Raw genomic sequence first — 14934 nt, 5'->3', positions numbered from 1 at the left:
ACTAAGGTTACAGGGAGGAGGTTTTTCATCTGCCTTGAAGATGTATCAGAGAAACATGATATAACTTCTGGTACTCAAGGGAGCTGCCTTGGGCCCTTGCTTTTCTCACTTTACATGCTTCCATTAGATAATATTAAAAATAATGTCAATTTCAATAGATATGCTGACGATACACAACTGTATATTTCTATGGAGAGACAGACTGCAGTTGCTTTAAAGTGAATGCTACAAACCTTTATTTTCAGCTCAGCCTTCCAGCCAATTACTCTTCTGAGTGGGTTTTAAATGGATCTTTTACTGAAATTTTGTATATTTTATTTTATTTGCATTTACATTGTATGTGTACTGCTACGAACATCTCCTGTAAATGCTGCAAATTGTATGGATGCAGGGTCAAGGCTTCTGTTAATCAGTGCAAATGTAATCTTGTGTGTAGGAAAATTCAGACGAAGGGGTTAAAACCCTAAATCCGCAGAGTAAGCAATAAACCTTCTACAAGAAAAAATATCTCTTAAGCATTGACTGTACCCACCCCTTCCATGTGCAGAGGTCAACCACAATGAATCCCTGGTCTTCATAAGTGTTAATGTGGTGGAAAATGTTGAAGGCCGAAGTTCTGAACCTGTGACTGCTCAGATACACTGCTGGAACCTTAGTGGCCAAGTGGAACCATGTCTGTAACACATACACACAAAGAAAAATCTCACTAGACAGATTATGGGACTCTTAGCAAACAAATAATCTGCAATATACATGTGTTCGTTTCTGGTGGAGTTTAAAATGAACCACTTATTTAGGCACATTTTTTTGGAATATCCATCTATGTTCAGGGAAACTGAGCATTTCAGTCTCCCAAAACAATTGTTATTGCCATTGCCTGTGTGGGTTAGTAGTAGTAAAAAAAAAAAAAAGTGTGAATTAAAAGAGGGTTCTGAGTGAATGCCATCTTTCTCTGTGTGAGTTAGGATGAAATCATCTCTGTGTGAGTTGATCATATTCATGATTTATTCATTCATCCATTTGATGAGGAAGTGAAAGGTGCTATACGAATAGTTATAAAATATTTATTATAGAGTTGTACCATATATATCAATCAACAGGCCCAAAAAAAAAAAAGGCACATGGACCCCCAGCTACGGTTCTAGGCATTTTGTCGCTCTGGATTGGAGATGCTCTGACCCAGTTTTCTAGCCGTCATATACATAGTAGATATGGACAGAATATCTATCTATATAGATAGATATTCTGTCCATATCTACATTAACATATTATGTCTGTGTCTTCTCTCACCCCCATGGAGTAGTTGGATTCAAAGCAGTCCATGTAGTTGGCGCCACTGATGCTCCAGGCTGACAGGAACTTGAGTAGGTTGATCTTCACTGGCTGCTCCACAAACACAAAGTGATTTTCTGTCATCCCAAAGCTGCAGGCAGGGAAAGACAGTCAGACCTGCGATGGAAATGACTTAATAGGACTGTTATAAAGGGTCTACAAAAGTGCATTGGTTTTCTAGAAGTTGTGAGATTCTCTAGGTAGTGAGTTTTGGAAGATACCTGTGTATGTAGGAGGGCTTCAACCTTTCACTGCTGGGTAGCTGGACCATCACCTCGGCCCGCCCTATGGGATCTGACCTGTCTGAAGACGAAATGGCCAGAGAATAAACAACCAATAAATAAATAGATTGCCTCCCATCAGTCTAAAGCACTTTGAGCTGCATGGTGTGTTTAAAAGGTGTTTACAGATACTGTCTGTTGCACCTCCTTTCCCAAATGTAAAAATTTGAATATTAAATCATAGACCTTTTATTAAATTTATTAAATCATAAACCCTAGTCCATTTATAGTTCATAGTAATTTTGTGCGGGACTCTACCCACAGAAACAGGTTTGAGAAGGGAGACGGAGAATTTCGGGCAATGAAGTGCCGACACAGGGGGTTTTTTATTAAAAGAGTCAACAAAATCTTGCCGGCTAAAAGTGAACATAAACAGAATTTCTATTGACGAGCATCCATCTCCTCGTCTGCCACATACCCCCACTGCCTGACTTAGGCCCGGGAAGCCGTCCAGCAGCGGACCCCCCCGAAATAACGGTAATGGGGAGGATCCTCACTTATCGACTAATTGGCTCAATGACCTGATCATAGGAACGGAACTCAGTCATTAAGTGAGGATTACCTGTATTTTTTATAACAACATGAAAGGAAGCGTAACAAACTGGTACAACCCCTGCAGAGTGGAGAAAAATGATTTTTCCTTGGACTGGGAATCTTATCTTACTTCCAGCAAGATGGGGCTACATCACTTGTAGACTCCTCTATCACTCCTATGTCCAGCATGGCCTTCAATTCTGCCTGCACAATTTTGCATTTATTCTTGGGCAAGCGATACTGCCGGGAGTGTAGCTTTACCCCTGGGGTTATCTCCACGTGGTGGTGTACGAGGGACATCCGAGAAGCGTTGCTGTAACGGCGCCACTTCCCTGCTCTGGCCCAGCAGTGGATGGTTACTGGAGAGGGCTGGGTTGGGATCAATCATTTTTGGGACATCCGGCCCCAACACATCCCACTCGATCAACATTGTGGCCAGAGACACGGACTCTCACTCCTTCCACTCCTTTAGGGGGTTAAGGTGATAAATCTGGTGACTCTTTCCGCCTCGACCTCCCCCCAACCGCCATGTGACCATGAAGGGCCCTTGGCATTTTGCAAGTGATTTAGAGCTGGACATAGGTAGCAACACTAACACCTTGTCTCCCGGTGAAAATGAGCCGAGCCCCTCTGTCACACAACCAGCACTGAAGTTACTGGGCCTGATGCAAATTCTCCCGTGGCAAGCACCCCCAGGTCCGTAACATACTAAACTTCATTCTTACTGGTGTTAGGCTCTTCCTCCTAGTTTTCCTTAATTAGGTCAAGCACTCCCCTGGGGTCTCCTGCCGAAGAGGAGTTCGAAGGGAGATAATCCTGTGGAGGCCTGAGGCACCTCCCACACCGCAAACAACAGATGGTCGAACCATTTGTTCCTGAGTGTCACGGCTCACTTGATATAACCTGTCCCTAATCACGAGAAATACGGGTGAGTGAGCACAGCGTCTGGGTGCACCAATTCCCCATCGATTTTAACTACCTGCTCAAAGGTGATGCGTAGCAGGAACTCATCCATGGATAAGACCACTGTGATCGGGAAAGACCTGGCCCCCATGCACTCCCGACCCCGTAGCAACAACTAACGTCCCCTCAGCGTCAATGCGCACCTCATAACACTCACATTTCCCTACCGACCGTGAGCGCACTCCCCCAGACCTCCCTCATTAAAAAGTCAAACTCTGGCCAATCCATACCCAAAATCAGAGAGTGGGACAGGCGGGAGCTAACTGCAGCCTTCACTTTATGCTATTCCCCATTGTAACGAATTTCAAGCGGCACACCAGATGTTTGTGAATATCCCCATGCACACACTGAATCTCACCCATTAAGGTCCCCCAAAACCCCATTTAAGGGAATCTGCAAAAGTTTGCAAAATCATTTGGAATCAATGGAGAGTGGAAACAAATATTATCTTTGCTCTCCACACAGTGGCCACCAAAGATACCAGTGGAATTCACTGGGGTATGTGTAATTATGACAAGGTAAGGAACACACAGTCAGATATTTTGAAATATCTGTTATTCTCTAACCCTAACCTAGACCTTTGTCTATTAACTTAGACCTCCCCACTATTTAAAACTGCACGTTAGCTGATTCAAGGCTCTGCACTGGTTGCAATGATAGGGGTGTTATTTCATGATAAATGGATGGCAATGAAAGTGAAAATGAACGCATTCATCCACAACTCTCTTGAGCCAACCTCCCAATGTCTATGTCCCAATTCTGTCCCTAACCCACCTTTCTGCACGGGGGGAATTTTAATGATGTTGTAGGCCAGGCTCATGTTCTTCCCAAAGCAGTTGCCGATGTTGTAGACTGTACCGTCTGCTTCGATGTGGGGGTGGGCGGTCACACCGTTCACCGAGAGGTAATCGCATAGGTCAACCTGACAAAAAAATCAAATATATTTTAATTGCTGTTTTATTTAACAGAGCTCCCAGTCACTTGGTGGAAGAGCCATCCTCAAGTATAAAAGCTTGAAACGTCTCACTTTTTTTGCTCATTAAATCTTTCACCTTCTTCAGCGTCTCCAGCGAATCAGGGTCCACCTTGGTGATGTAGTTGGTCTCTGTGACGGCATAGAAGTCCTCTCCGATTGGGTAGATGTTTACAACGCAGTTGTCGGTCACTTCGATGCCTTTAAAGTAAGTGAAGAATCTACACACACATGGATGCAACACAACACAGAACACCTCAGCACAAGGTCAGGGAGATGGTAAAAGGTGGAATTGTAATACTTAAACTAAAGTACCCTTAAAATAAAGTAGCTATAAGCAGTTATAGTTCCAAAAAACATCATTGGAAGGACAAGTCTCCTAAGGAAACATCTACTTGAGTAAGAGCCAATCTGACCTGGAGAAGATGTTTTTGCACGGGTCCGGGTAGGCTGCGGTCCCAAACTCAGTTATGACCACTCTGTTCTCTATCATGGCGCGCACATACGCGTCTGTCCTGAGGAACCTAAAAAAATAAAACATGACGATACCATGGGAATGTGTCTGTCTGTTGAGATTGAGACTTGAGTATTGCTGAAAATAAGATTGCACAAGGTGACAGAAGATCCAGACTATTTATCAAGTAACAATAACTCCTTTGCATACTTCCTATAGTAGGTCACATTCCCGTTCTTCAGCTCAAATTTGTGCATGAGTGCCTGTCCGTCAAACAGGTGGTTAAAAGGTTCCGCCCCCACCTCGAAGAGACCTGGTCCCAGTCGTAGGAGACTGCCACCCAACCATGATGGTATGACACCTTGTACACAGGCAGGCAGGCGCGCACACGCACACACACACACACACACACACACACACACACATCCACATTAGAGAGTAACCCAACCCTAAAATAGGAAAACATTGGATTATGTAAGTGGCGTATTTAACTGAGCCAATTATGTGACGTGATGAGATGACACGTGTTAGGCCTGTAGATAGTGCTGTCCCAAATGGATTTTTAGGAGATTCAATGTTTAAAACAACTTTGCAATTGTTGCTTCCTGTTTCTATTCTATTACGTGGCTGCGCGGATGCAGCAAAAACAAATGATTTGCGTGAGTGCAAATAAATCTGTATAACATGTAAAGACTGTGACTATATTATGAGCCTCGCATTTTCAAAAGCGATTAAGGCATAAACGTTTGCCACATTTGGACTGCATTTAAGAACAGAAGCTGCAACAGAGTGCTCAGTTTCTCAATAGTAAAGCCCTCAGAGAGATTGTGCCATGAACAGTTATGAATGATGGGAACAAACATTTGAATAGGGCCTGGCTTGAAAAATGGCAAAGCAACCGTATCTTTTTTTTTTTTTTTTTTTTTTTTTTCTTTCTTCTCCAACCTCTGCTCTCAGCAGGCTGGGCATACAACAAAGTATTAGTATGCCATTGCATCTCGGACCGAGTTAGTCTGCAAGTGGAGTTCAAGTTCTCAAACTGCAATGCCACTTTTTATTTATTCTTTTATCATCAAGAAGTGCTGCAACAACTCTGTCCTGTGGAAGACCTGCAGGATGACAAGAGCACAGCTTTTTGTTACACAGAACCACCACCAATCCCCCTCTTTGGAGAACTTATCATGTTTTGGTCTTTACACAGCTAATCATCATTACTACTCAAAGAGGGGGGTAACCACAGGTAAGACAAATAAAGATAGAACCAAACAACAACATGTACATGGAAAAATGTGAACATAGAAACGTCAGTTGACAACATGTATCGACGAAACAGAGTTGATTATGTCTAGGAAAATTGGATCAGCAATTCGGTGCGTGGCCTCTTCCTGTGAAAGCAATGGCATTAAATGAGGGAGAAAAGGAGAACGATGTACTGTATATCAGGAGGTTGTTCCGGGTGTGCTCAAAGCAGGTGCTGGTAGTGTGTGTGCCTGTGACGAGTCCACCTGTGTGTGTGGTGTGTGGGTGTGTGATGTTTGTGTGTGTCCACCTGTGAGGGCATGGGACATGTCCCAATGAGTTCTATAAGGTCGGAATTATATCGTAGCGCCTCCAAGCAGAGGAAAAGGCCCCACAGTCATATAGACACTCCACGACCACAGGAGAGCCGTGATCACCCTGCCCTGCAGCTACGGAAGACCCCCCAGCCCCCAGGGAAGCCAGCGGAGCAATACCCACACACGGCCCAGCAGAGCCTGCCCCTCTCTCCCTCTCCCTCTCCCGCTCTCTGACTTTTTATCCGGCCGCCGGAGATTTTACGCGCCAATGCTCCCAACAACAACAGCAACAACGGAGCCGCTGTTCCATGGGTGGGCCCACGGAGGAGGCGGCATTTGGGTCAGAACGACGACGCAACCTTACCGTCCACCTCTGCCAAGCATCCTTCTTGCCAATGCTCAGTCTCTGGAGAACAAGGTTGATGAGCTTTGAGCGAGGATAAAATTCCAACGGGATCCGAGAAACTGTTGCGTCCTCTGCTTGATGGAGACATGGCTGAACCCACTGGTGCCGGACCACACCATACGTGCAGCCGAGTCCTTCTCTGTGTTCCGCGCCGACAGGTCGGACGAGTCTGGGAAATCCAAGGGTGGAGACATCTGCCTCATGATAAACAGCCTCTGTTGTTACCCCAACAACATCAAGACTCTCTCCTGCTCCTGCTCGCCGAACATGGAACAGCTGACTATCTCATGCCGTCCATTCTATCCCCCCCGGGAATTCAGCACGGTCATCATCACAGCCGTTTATATAGCCGACACAGCACTATCGGACTTGTATGATGTGGTGTGCGGACTTCAGAATGAACATTCCGACGAGGCTGTGGTGGTGACTGGGGATTTTTACAGGGCGAACCTTAAAAAAGTTCTGCCTAATTTCTATCAACACATCACGTGTGCCACCAGGGGAGATAGAACTTTGGACCGTTGTTACACACCGTACAAGAACCGATACAAGACCGTCTCGCTCCCTGTTTTCAGGAAATCAGATCACAGCACGATTTCGCTGGTTCCCGTTTACAAGCAGTGCATAGTGCGTCAACCGGTGGTGACGAGGTACATAAGCAGTGGTCGGACCAATCAGAGGCCACACTTCAGGACGCGCTTACTGACGTAGACTGGGACCTGTTCCAATCAAGTTCCAGTAACGTCAGCGACTTCAGGGATGTAGCTGTGAGCTTCATAGCTACGTTAGCGGACAGCATCATTCCCATGGTGAAAGTTCGGATATTAATCCCAAACTAGAAACCGTGGGACGATAAATCCATCCGCTGCGCTCTGAATGCTCACACGGCCGCTTATAACGAAGGTCTTATATCCGGTAACATGGACAATTACAAAGCGGTGTCCTACAAACTGTAAAGGGCAGTGAAGGACGCCAAACTGATGTACAGAGACACAGTGGAGCTACAGATGGAGCAACGGGACACCAGACGCTTGTGGCAGGGGCTGCAGACTATTACAAACTACTAGAGTAGCTCCTTACCCAGCCACAAGTGTGGACGCCTCCCTAGCCAACAAACTGAACTCCTTTTATGCACGGTTTGAGTCTGGCAACAGCACCGCTAGCTCACCAGCTAATTGGAGTTACACCGCTGGGGATGAGCGCCCACTCTCAGTGTCCGAGCATGACATCAGGAGGGCTCTGATGCGGGTGAACACCAGGAAAGCTGCGGGCCCAGATGGCATATCTGGAAGAGTACTTAAGACTTGTGCTAACCAGCTAGCCCCGGTGCTCACTACAATATTCAATGCCTCCCTGGAGGTATGTACAGTGGTACCTTGATTTACAAGTGCACTAACATACGAGTTTTCCGAGTTACGAGCCGTCGTTCCGTCGATTTTTTGTATTGATTTGCGAGCAAAAATGTGAGTTACGAGGAGCGACCTTCAGGTGCCGCCGCTAGTTGGCGTGGCGAGCGAATGCGGCCAGCATCCCGAGTTTCACTCCTTCACTTCACGTGGTTACCTGACCGTGGAAGCATCTCTTTTGTGTTTTGTGTTCGCGTTTTGTGCTTTTTGTGCAGTTATTTTGCAAATTCAGGGCTGGAACGGATTAATGGCATTTCAATTCATTTCAATGGGGAAAATTGATTTGCTGTACAAACAGATTGAATTACGAGCTCTGTCAGGAGACAAATTAAACTCGTAAGTCAAAGTACCAACTGTATATGTATGTGACATATAAACCTCTTAATCTTGAATCTTGAATCTTGAGAGATCTGGAGATAGAGTTGGTGGATCTGCAGTGCTTGGCGGATTCCATAGCAGATCGAGGCCATATTGTGGCACTCAAAGCAAAATTTGTCAGCTTTGGCAAGACCGCTGGGTGCCAAAGCACAAGCAGCGCTGGTTAGATCTCGCTTCATTAACATCACACACATGGATGCCCTGGCTCAATACTTCTTTAGTCCAGAGAATAAGAATGGACAGAGGAAGATCATCCATTCACTGTGCACTGACACTGGGGCAACTGTTTCAAAGCCTGCAGAAATACACAGGCACGCAGCTGTTTTTATACAAAACTGTATAAAAATGAAAACAAAGGAAATCCGACAATGATTTTACGATGAACTTCCATAGGTCCAGTCCAGCTTGAAGTGCAGCAAGGCTTCCTGCTATAGACAGTCTCCCTGTTGATTTTTACAAGTCCTTCTGGTCAGTGATCGGAAGTGATGTGCTCAGGGACAGTCTGGCTGGAGGGAGGCTGCCAATGAGTTGCAGGAGGGTGGTGCTCATGCTGTTACCAAAGAAAGGTAATCTGCAGCAGATTAAGAACTGGAGAGGTCTCTTTGCTCTGCACAGACTACAAACTGCTATTGCAGATTTGGCTACCAGGCTGGGCAAAGTGATGGCGGAGGTCATTCATGTAAATCAGACCTACTGTGTGCCTGGCAGGCTGATCACTGACAATGTTACTCTAATTCAGGACATTTTGGAAGTATCCAGTTCATTGGGTATTGAGACTGGTCTTATTTCCATAGATCAGGAAAAGGCTTTTGATCGGGTTGAGCATCACTACTTGTGGCAAATACTCCAGGTGTTTGGTTTCAACCAAGGGTTTGTAGCCATGACCCAGGTTCTGTATAGAGACATTGAGAGTGTGTTAAAGATTAATGGTGGTTTGAGTTCCCCTTTTAAAGTACAGAGAGGGGTACGGCAAGGATGTTCCCTATCAGGAACGCTCTACTCCTTGGCCATAGAACCTCTCCTACACAAGTTAAGAAGGGAATTAGCTGGTATAAGTGTTCCAGGACGTGATGGGTCCTTTAAAGTATCAGACTATGCTGATGATGTAATCGCCTTCATAAGAAACCAAAGAGATACGGATGTTTTTAAAAAAAAAAGCGTTTTGGTAAATTTTGTTCCCTGTCTTCAGGTAGAGTCAATTTGGAGAAGAGCGAAGCTCTTGTAGTTGGGGACAGGCTAGGTGGGAGGATCAGGCTAAGGGGAGGGCTAAGGTGGAAGTCAGGTGGGATAAATATCTGGGGGTCTTTGTAGGCAACCAAGATCTCATTCAGAAAAATGCTGTGGTAAAAATAGAAGGATGTTTAAAAAGGTGGAAATAAAAGTGTGATAAAGCCTCTCAATTCAAAGGCCCGAGTATTACCAAGAGAAAACATCCCTTTCCGTTGGGAATCCTATAAGCTTTGTTATTTTTCTTTGCAAATACCCAACCAATTAGATCAAATCTTCTTCCTCAGCTATGACCCCCTGTTTAAAAAAGTGGAAGTAGATCTGGAAAGGTGGAAGTCTTTACCTTTATCCCTAATTGGACGAATAAACTGTATAAAAATAAATCAAATCTTCTTCTTCGTCTTTCGGCTGCTCCTGTTAGGGGTCACCACAGCGGATCTTCTGCCTCCAATACCTTCTGTTCTACGCATCTTCCTCCCTTACACCAACCGCCTGCATCTCCTCCCTCACCCCATCCATAAACCTTCTCTTTGGCCTTCCTCTTTTCCTCTTGCCTGGCAGCTCCATCCTCAGCATCCTTCTCCCAATGTAACTCTCATCTCTCCTACACACGTGTCCAAACCCTCTCAATCTGGCCTCTCTCACTTTTTGACCAAACTGTCCAACCTGAGCTGTCCCTCTAATGTACTCATTCTTAATCCTGTCCATACTTGTCACTCCCAATGAAAATCTCAACATCCTCAACTCTGCCACCTCCAGTTCAGCCACCTGCCTTTGTGTCAGTGCCACCGCCTCTAAACCGTACAACATAGTTGGTCTCACTACCGTCCTGTAGACCTTCCCCTTCACTCTTGCTGGAACCCTTCTGTCACAGATCACTCCGGACACTCTTCGCCACCCACTCCGGTGGCGCAGTGCATTGCAGTGGAGTTTGCATGTTCTCCCCGTGCTCACATGGGGTTTCCTCCACCTAATGTCAGTAAGGACCCCCACCAAAAACATGCACACATCATCGTCTGACCAGCGATGGACTCTCGTTACCAGGTCCCCGGACGCGTCCACAAATGCTGCCCACTGCTCCTGGCTGCCCCCCCGGAGGAAGGAAAAGCCAAGGATGGGTTAAATGCAGAGGCCACATTTCACCGGCCACCATCCAAAGCATGTGTGGTGTGTTGTGTGATAATTAAAGATTCTTTTTCCACCCTGCCTGTAATCTCTTCTTCACCTCTCTCCCGCACTCTCCGCTGCTTTGGATGGTCAATCCCAAGTACTTGAACTCATCCGCCTTCTCCACCTCCCCAAATTTCTTTATCTTTTTCAAGCACTCCCAACACCATTCCCGAAAGCCTTCTTTAAAAATTTGGATAGAGAGAGATTTCTAGATTCCTGTGGAATGGTAAAGTTCCTAGAGTCAAGCTTAAAACCCTACATTGTCCCACTGAACAAGGAGGGCTAAACCTACCTGACTTTCAGTTATATTATCTGGCTTCTCAATCCAGCGGTATTTGGACATGGATTAAAGACTTGGAACTCCCTCCAGCGTGGAAACAAATTGAACAGTCTCATGCGGAAAAAGTGTTGTCGAGTATTCCATTTATTCACTCTTATCACAGTCAGAAAACGCAACCCAAAATCCTTTGATAAAACATACATCCTAAGTATGGCATAAAGTCAGAGTGAAGTTCCAAAGTGTCAATAAACAGATCTACCCCATTCCAATCCTGTTCTCTTATAACAGTCGACACAAACTCTTACAGTTTAACCTTAAACACAGGGTTTACCTGCCACCTCAACGCCTCCATACGATTAGTAGCAGTTACTCAGAATATTGTCCTAAATGTAAGACTGAAACAGGGTCTCTTTTACATATGTTCTAGACGTGCAGATGTCTGGAGCAATACTTGAGGTCTATCTTGGATATCATAAAAATAATTGTGGGGGTGGAGATCCCAACTAACCCGAGACTGGCACTTCTGGGGGACATCTCAGTTTTACCAGTCAATATGAGGTACAATGTTTGCTTTATCAGGCTAGCCCTAATTGTAGGGAATAAATGTATAGCCATTTGCTGGAAAAGTGGGGAACCCCCTGATTTATCTTTGTTGCTCAGAGCTTTCATCATAGTTACCCTCAGAAAAGATTATAATTGTGATTTGTTTATTTATTTTATTTCACTTATTTTTTTAATTTTATTTTATTATTTACATTTTTTTTCCTCTTTGTCCATTATGGACATTATAAGGTGGGGTTGATGTCTCATGCTGTTGTTACTGGTATTGTATCTTTTGTTGAAGGGGGGGGGGGTTAAAAAAATCCATTAAAAATATTGTTTAAAAAAAAAAAAAAAAAAAAAGGTGGAAATGGATTTGGCCACAGCTATCCTATAGAGGCAAATGTTGGTCATCAACAATGCAACAATGCTGTGGTACCGTCTGATGTGTGTTGATCCTCCACCGAACCTGCTGGCTTAGGTGCAGGCCACATTAGTTGATTTATTTTTGGACAAACTCCACTGGATTCCACAGAGTATTTTGTATCCCCCTAAAGAGGAAGGAGGCCAAGAACTTGTACACCTGGCCAGCAGGGGTGCTGCCTTCAGACTGCAGCCCATACAAAGACTACTCTTTGGACCAAAGGACCTGATGTGGAGACCCCTGGCCTGCACAATTTCAAAAAGGTGTGGTGACCTGGGTCCAAGCACAACTCTGTTTTTAATGGATTTAAATGTTTGTACTTTTGGTAGCCTGCCAGTGTTTTACCGCAGCCTTTTTACTGTGTGAAACTTTTTTAAGAGGGAGCAAGTAGATGGCCCCGCATCTCTATACTTGCTGCCGAAGGAGCCCGTGGTGCTCGGAGGCCAGGTCGAAGGTCACCACTGGCTGCACATCTTGGACTAAAATCTGCACGGCTTGTCCAACACATGCCGGCCTCATTTAAAAGACCCCATCACCTCTGTAATTGTTGCTACAGTTTTAAAAGACAGCACAGGGCCTTTTTTAACGATAAAGGATTTGAACTGTTTTGTTTTTAGGGAATTGAGGGGCAAGGTGTTTTACAAACTGTATGTAAAGGATTTTAATGAATCCAAACTGAATGGTCGCTGACAGTCCCTGGAGGGTCCAGCTGGACCTGAAGACAGACGTCAGACTGCACCGATAAGAAATAGGTTGCTGATCTTCAGCGGAGGCTTTTACATGAAATCATTGCTGTTAATATCTATTTCTGTCTTAAACCCAAGTGTGTCTAGCGACTGTCTTTTCTGTGCATAGAAAGAAACTATCTTTCACTGTTTTTTAGAATACCCCAGACTCTCTTTCTTTCTTCCCTTATTTGAAAGACTTTTTCTGTCTTTTGGGAAGTTTTCTCTCAGCAGTCTTTTGTTTTCTGTTTTAAATAAAGCAAATATTGTGGGGAAAAATGACAACTTTTAAATTGTGTGATCGGGCGAGCAAAGATGGCCATTTACATCAGGAGGAAAAGAAAAATTTAAGATGCTTTGAATGTAGAGGTACAGACTACACCAAAGCTCCTGATTATGTTCCTCATTGCTACTTGCCCATATTGGGCAGGATAGATACAAAGATAGATAGTTTACATATTTGTTATTTTTTATCTCATTTTAATCTGTATCTGTTCCTTGATTGATTCCTCCGGGGATTAATCAGCTTTTATATTATGTTATCATGGAAAATGCATAGAGCAAAACATTACTTTTAGGAGGATTTAAATGTATATTTAATACAACACAGTCAATTAATTCAATTATATAATTATAGGACCCAGAATCACGATTGTGGCGCCTCCCCTTGCGGCTGCCTGCGCGAGCACCTTGTGTCGATTATGCACATTTTGGTATTTTTTAGTATTTATAGAGCTTATTGTGCGTAATCACCGGGTGTCATGACATTTCACTGCATATATGTATGAACGTATGTATATGTATGTGACAAATAATCTCTTGAACTTGAACTTGAACTTGAACTTGAATGCTCTGTTCTTTGTTGTTGTTTGCATATTCTGATTGAATCCTTTTTTGTCTGTCTGTTCATTATGTCATTGTGGATTTTTGACCGACTGCTTTCTTTACTTCTGCATGTGTAAATATTTTGGTTACTTTATTTATTTTGAAAAAAAAACAAACAAGATCCAAATAAAGTGCTTTTAAAAACTAAATCTCTCCATGGCCACAGGAGAGCTGCGATCACCCTGCCCTGCGGCCACAGAAGACTCCCCCGCCCCCAGGGAAGCCAGGTGCCCGCAGAGCAATACCCACACACTGCCCAGCAGAGTCAGTCTCTCTCTCGACATACATACATACATACATACATACATACATACATACATACATACATACATACATACATACATACATACATGCATATCTCTCTCACCTGTGATTTCAGTGGGTAATGGTTCACTCAGCTCCTCCACAGTTTCAAAGAGCTTCCTGTAACCCGCCGCAGGATGATCCACACTTGACACAGTTCAACAGACAGAGAAACACATCAAGTCCAATAGCACATGCCCCAGAAAAATATAGAGACCATTACAAAATAGGTTTGAACATGGCGAAGGACTTGGTAATACATGGTATTCCCATGCATTACCAAGTAATTTTTGTTGGTAAGTATGTTACAGAATATAATGAATTGAATTTTTTTCCATTATTTCTGTAGCTTTATATTTTTATAGCTGTAGCTCTGTAGCTTTTAAATGACGCAGACAGATTTCAAATGTATAGGTAAATAATGGAGAATGGAGAATATATATCTTGTTCTTATTCCCATATTATTACTATATATGGGTTATTATTTCATTCTGCAATATATTTTTTATATTTGAAATATATAGATATCATAAATATAGAATGCACTATTATTTATATATATAGATATAGATATATAACACAAATTCCAAACATAGCGTTGTGGTGGACCGCCTTTTTCCCCACCTCGGTGTTTAAAAACAAAGTCATTCCTGACGGAATTTTTCAAGAATTCAGAAACACAGTAGCTTTGCAAGTGCCACCCCCCACCCTCTCGCTCCATTTCGCACACAGTTCTTATGAAACAGATTTGGCTGAGAATCTGGCGTCGCATCAAAATCGGGACAATTGACTCACATGGAGGCGACATGCAGTTTCCCTATAGGAAAGAAAATAACACTGACGCCATGAAAAAGCCAAGCACCGGTGGTTTTCAAAAATCCTCTGACCCACAAGTTCTCTGTGATTTTCACTTTTATCAATACCATATATATATATATACACACACACACACACACACACACATAGAGTTTGAGAAACCAAATGGAAGGCAGGAATTACTCACCGGCTTACCATGTTGCTTGATGAACTAGTCTCTGCACAAAAACACAAACCTGAGAGTGTTTCCCAGAAGGAGAGGCTCAGTGGTCAGAGTTGCA

General features: G+C 43.9%; 1 protein-coding gene across 4 annotated transcripts in view; it reads right to left on the bottom strand.

Moving 5' to 3' along the window:
• Positions 1 to 14934, bottom strand: part of LOC307234283 (retinal Mueller cells isomerohydrolase-like) — a 21958-nt gene extending 7024 nt beyond the window's left edge. The window contains exons 1-9 of one of the 4 annotated variants that reach the window (XM_080005926.1): positions 14841 to 14934; positions 13902 to 13984; positions 4748 to 4898; positions 4500 to 4607; positions 4163 to 4304; positions 3885 to 4032; positions 1554 to 1635; positions 1291 to 1423; positions 533 to 675 (exon numbers count right to left, since the gene is read on the bottom strand). In XM_080005926.1, coding sequence (XP_079862052.1) covers positions 533 to 675; positions 1291 to 1423; positions 1554 to 1635; positions 3885 to 4032; positions 4163 to 4304; positions 4500 to 4607; positions 4748 to 4898; positions 13902 to 13984; positions 14841 to 14851 — 1001 coding nt within the window. In that variant the 5' untranslated portion in view covers positions 14852 to 14934. Of the gene's footprint in view, positions 1 to 532; positions 676 to 1290; positions 1424 to 1553; positions 1636 to 3884; positions 4033 to 4162; positions 4305 to 4499; positions 4608 to 4747; positions 4899 to 5398; positions 5905 to 13901; positions 13985 to 14840 lie in introns of those variants that run through there. The other 3 variants (XM_080005928.1, XM_080005925.1, XM_080005927.1) reach the window with 3 other exon arrangements.

This window comes from Zeus faber (genome assembly GCF_960531495.2).
Source record: "Zeus faber genome assembly, chromosome: 1".
Taxonomy (NCBI): domain Eukaryota; kingdom Metazoa; phylum Chordata; class Actinopteri; order Zeiformes; family Zeidae; genus Zeus; species Zeus faber.
The sequence above is the reverse complement of the archived record's forward strand: the minus strand, read 5'-3'. Positions and strand labels throughout refer to the sequence as shown.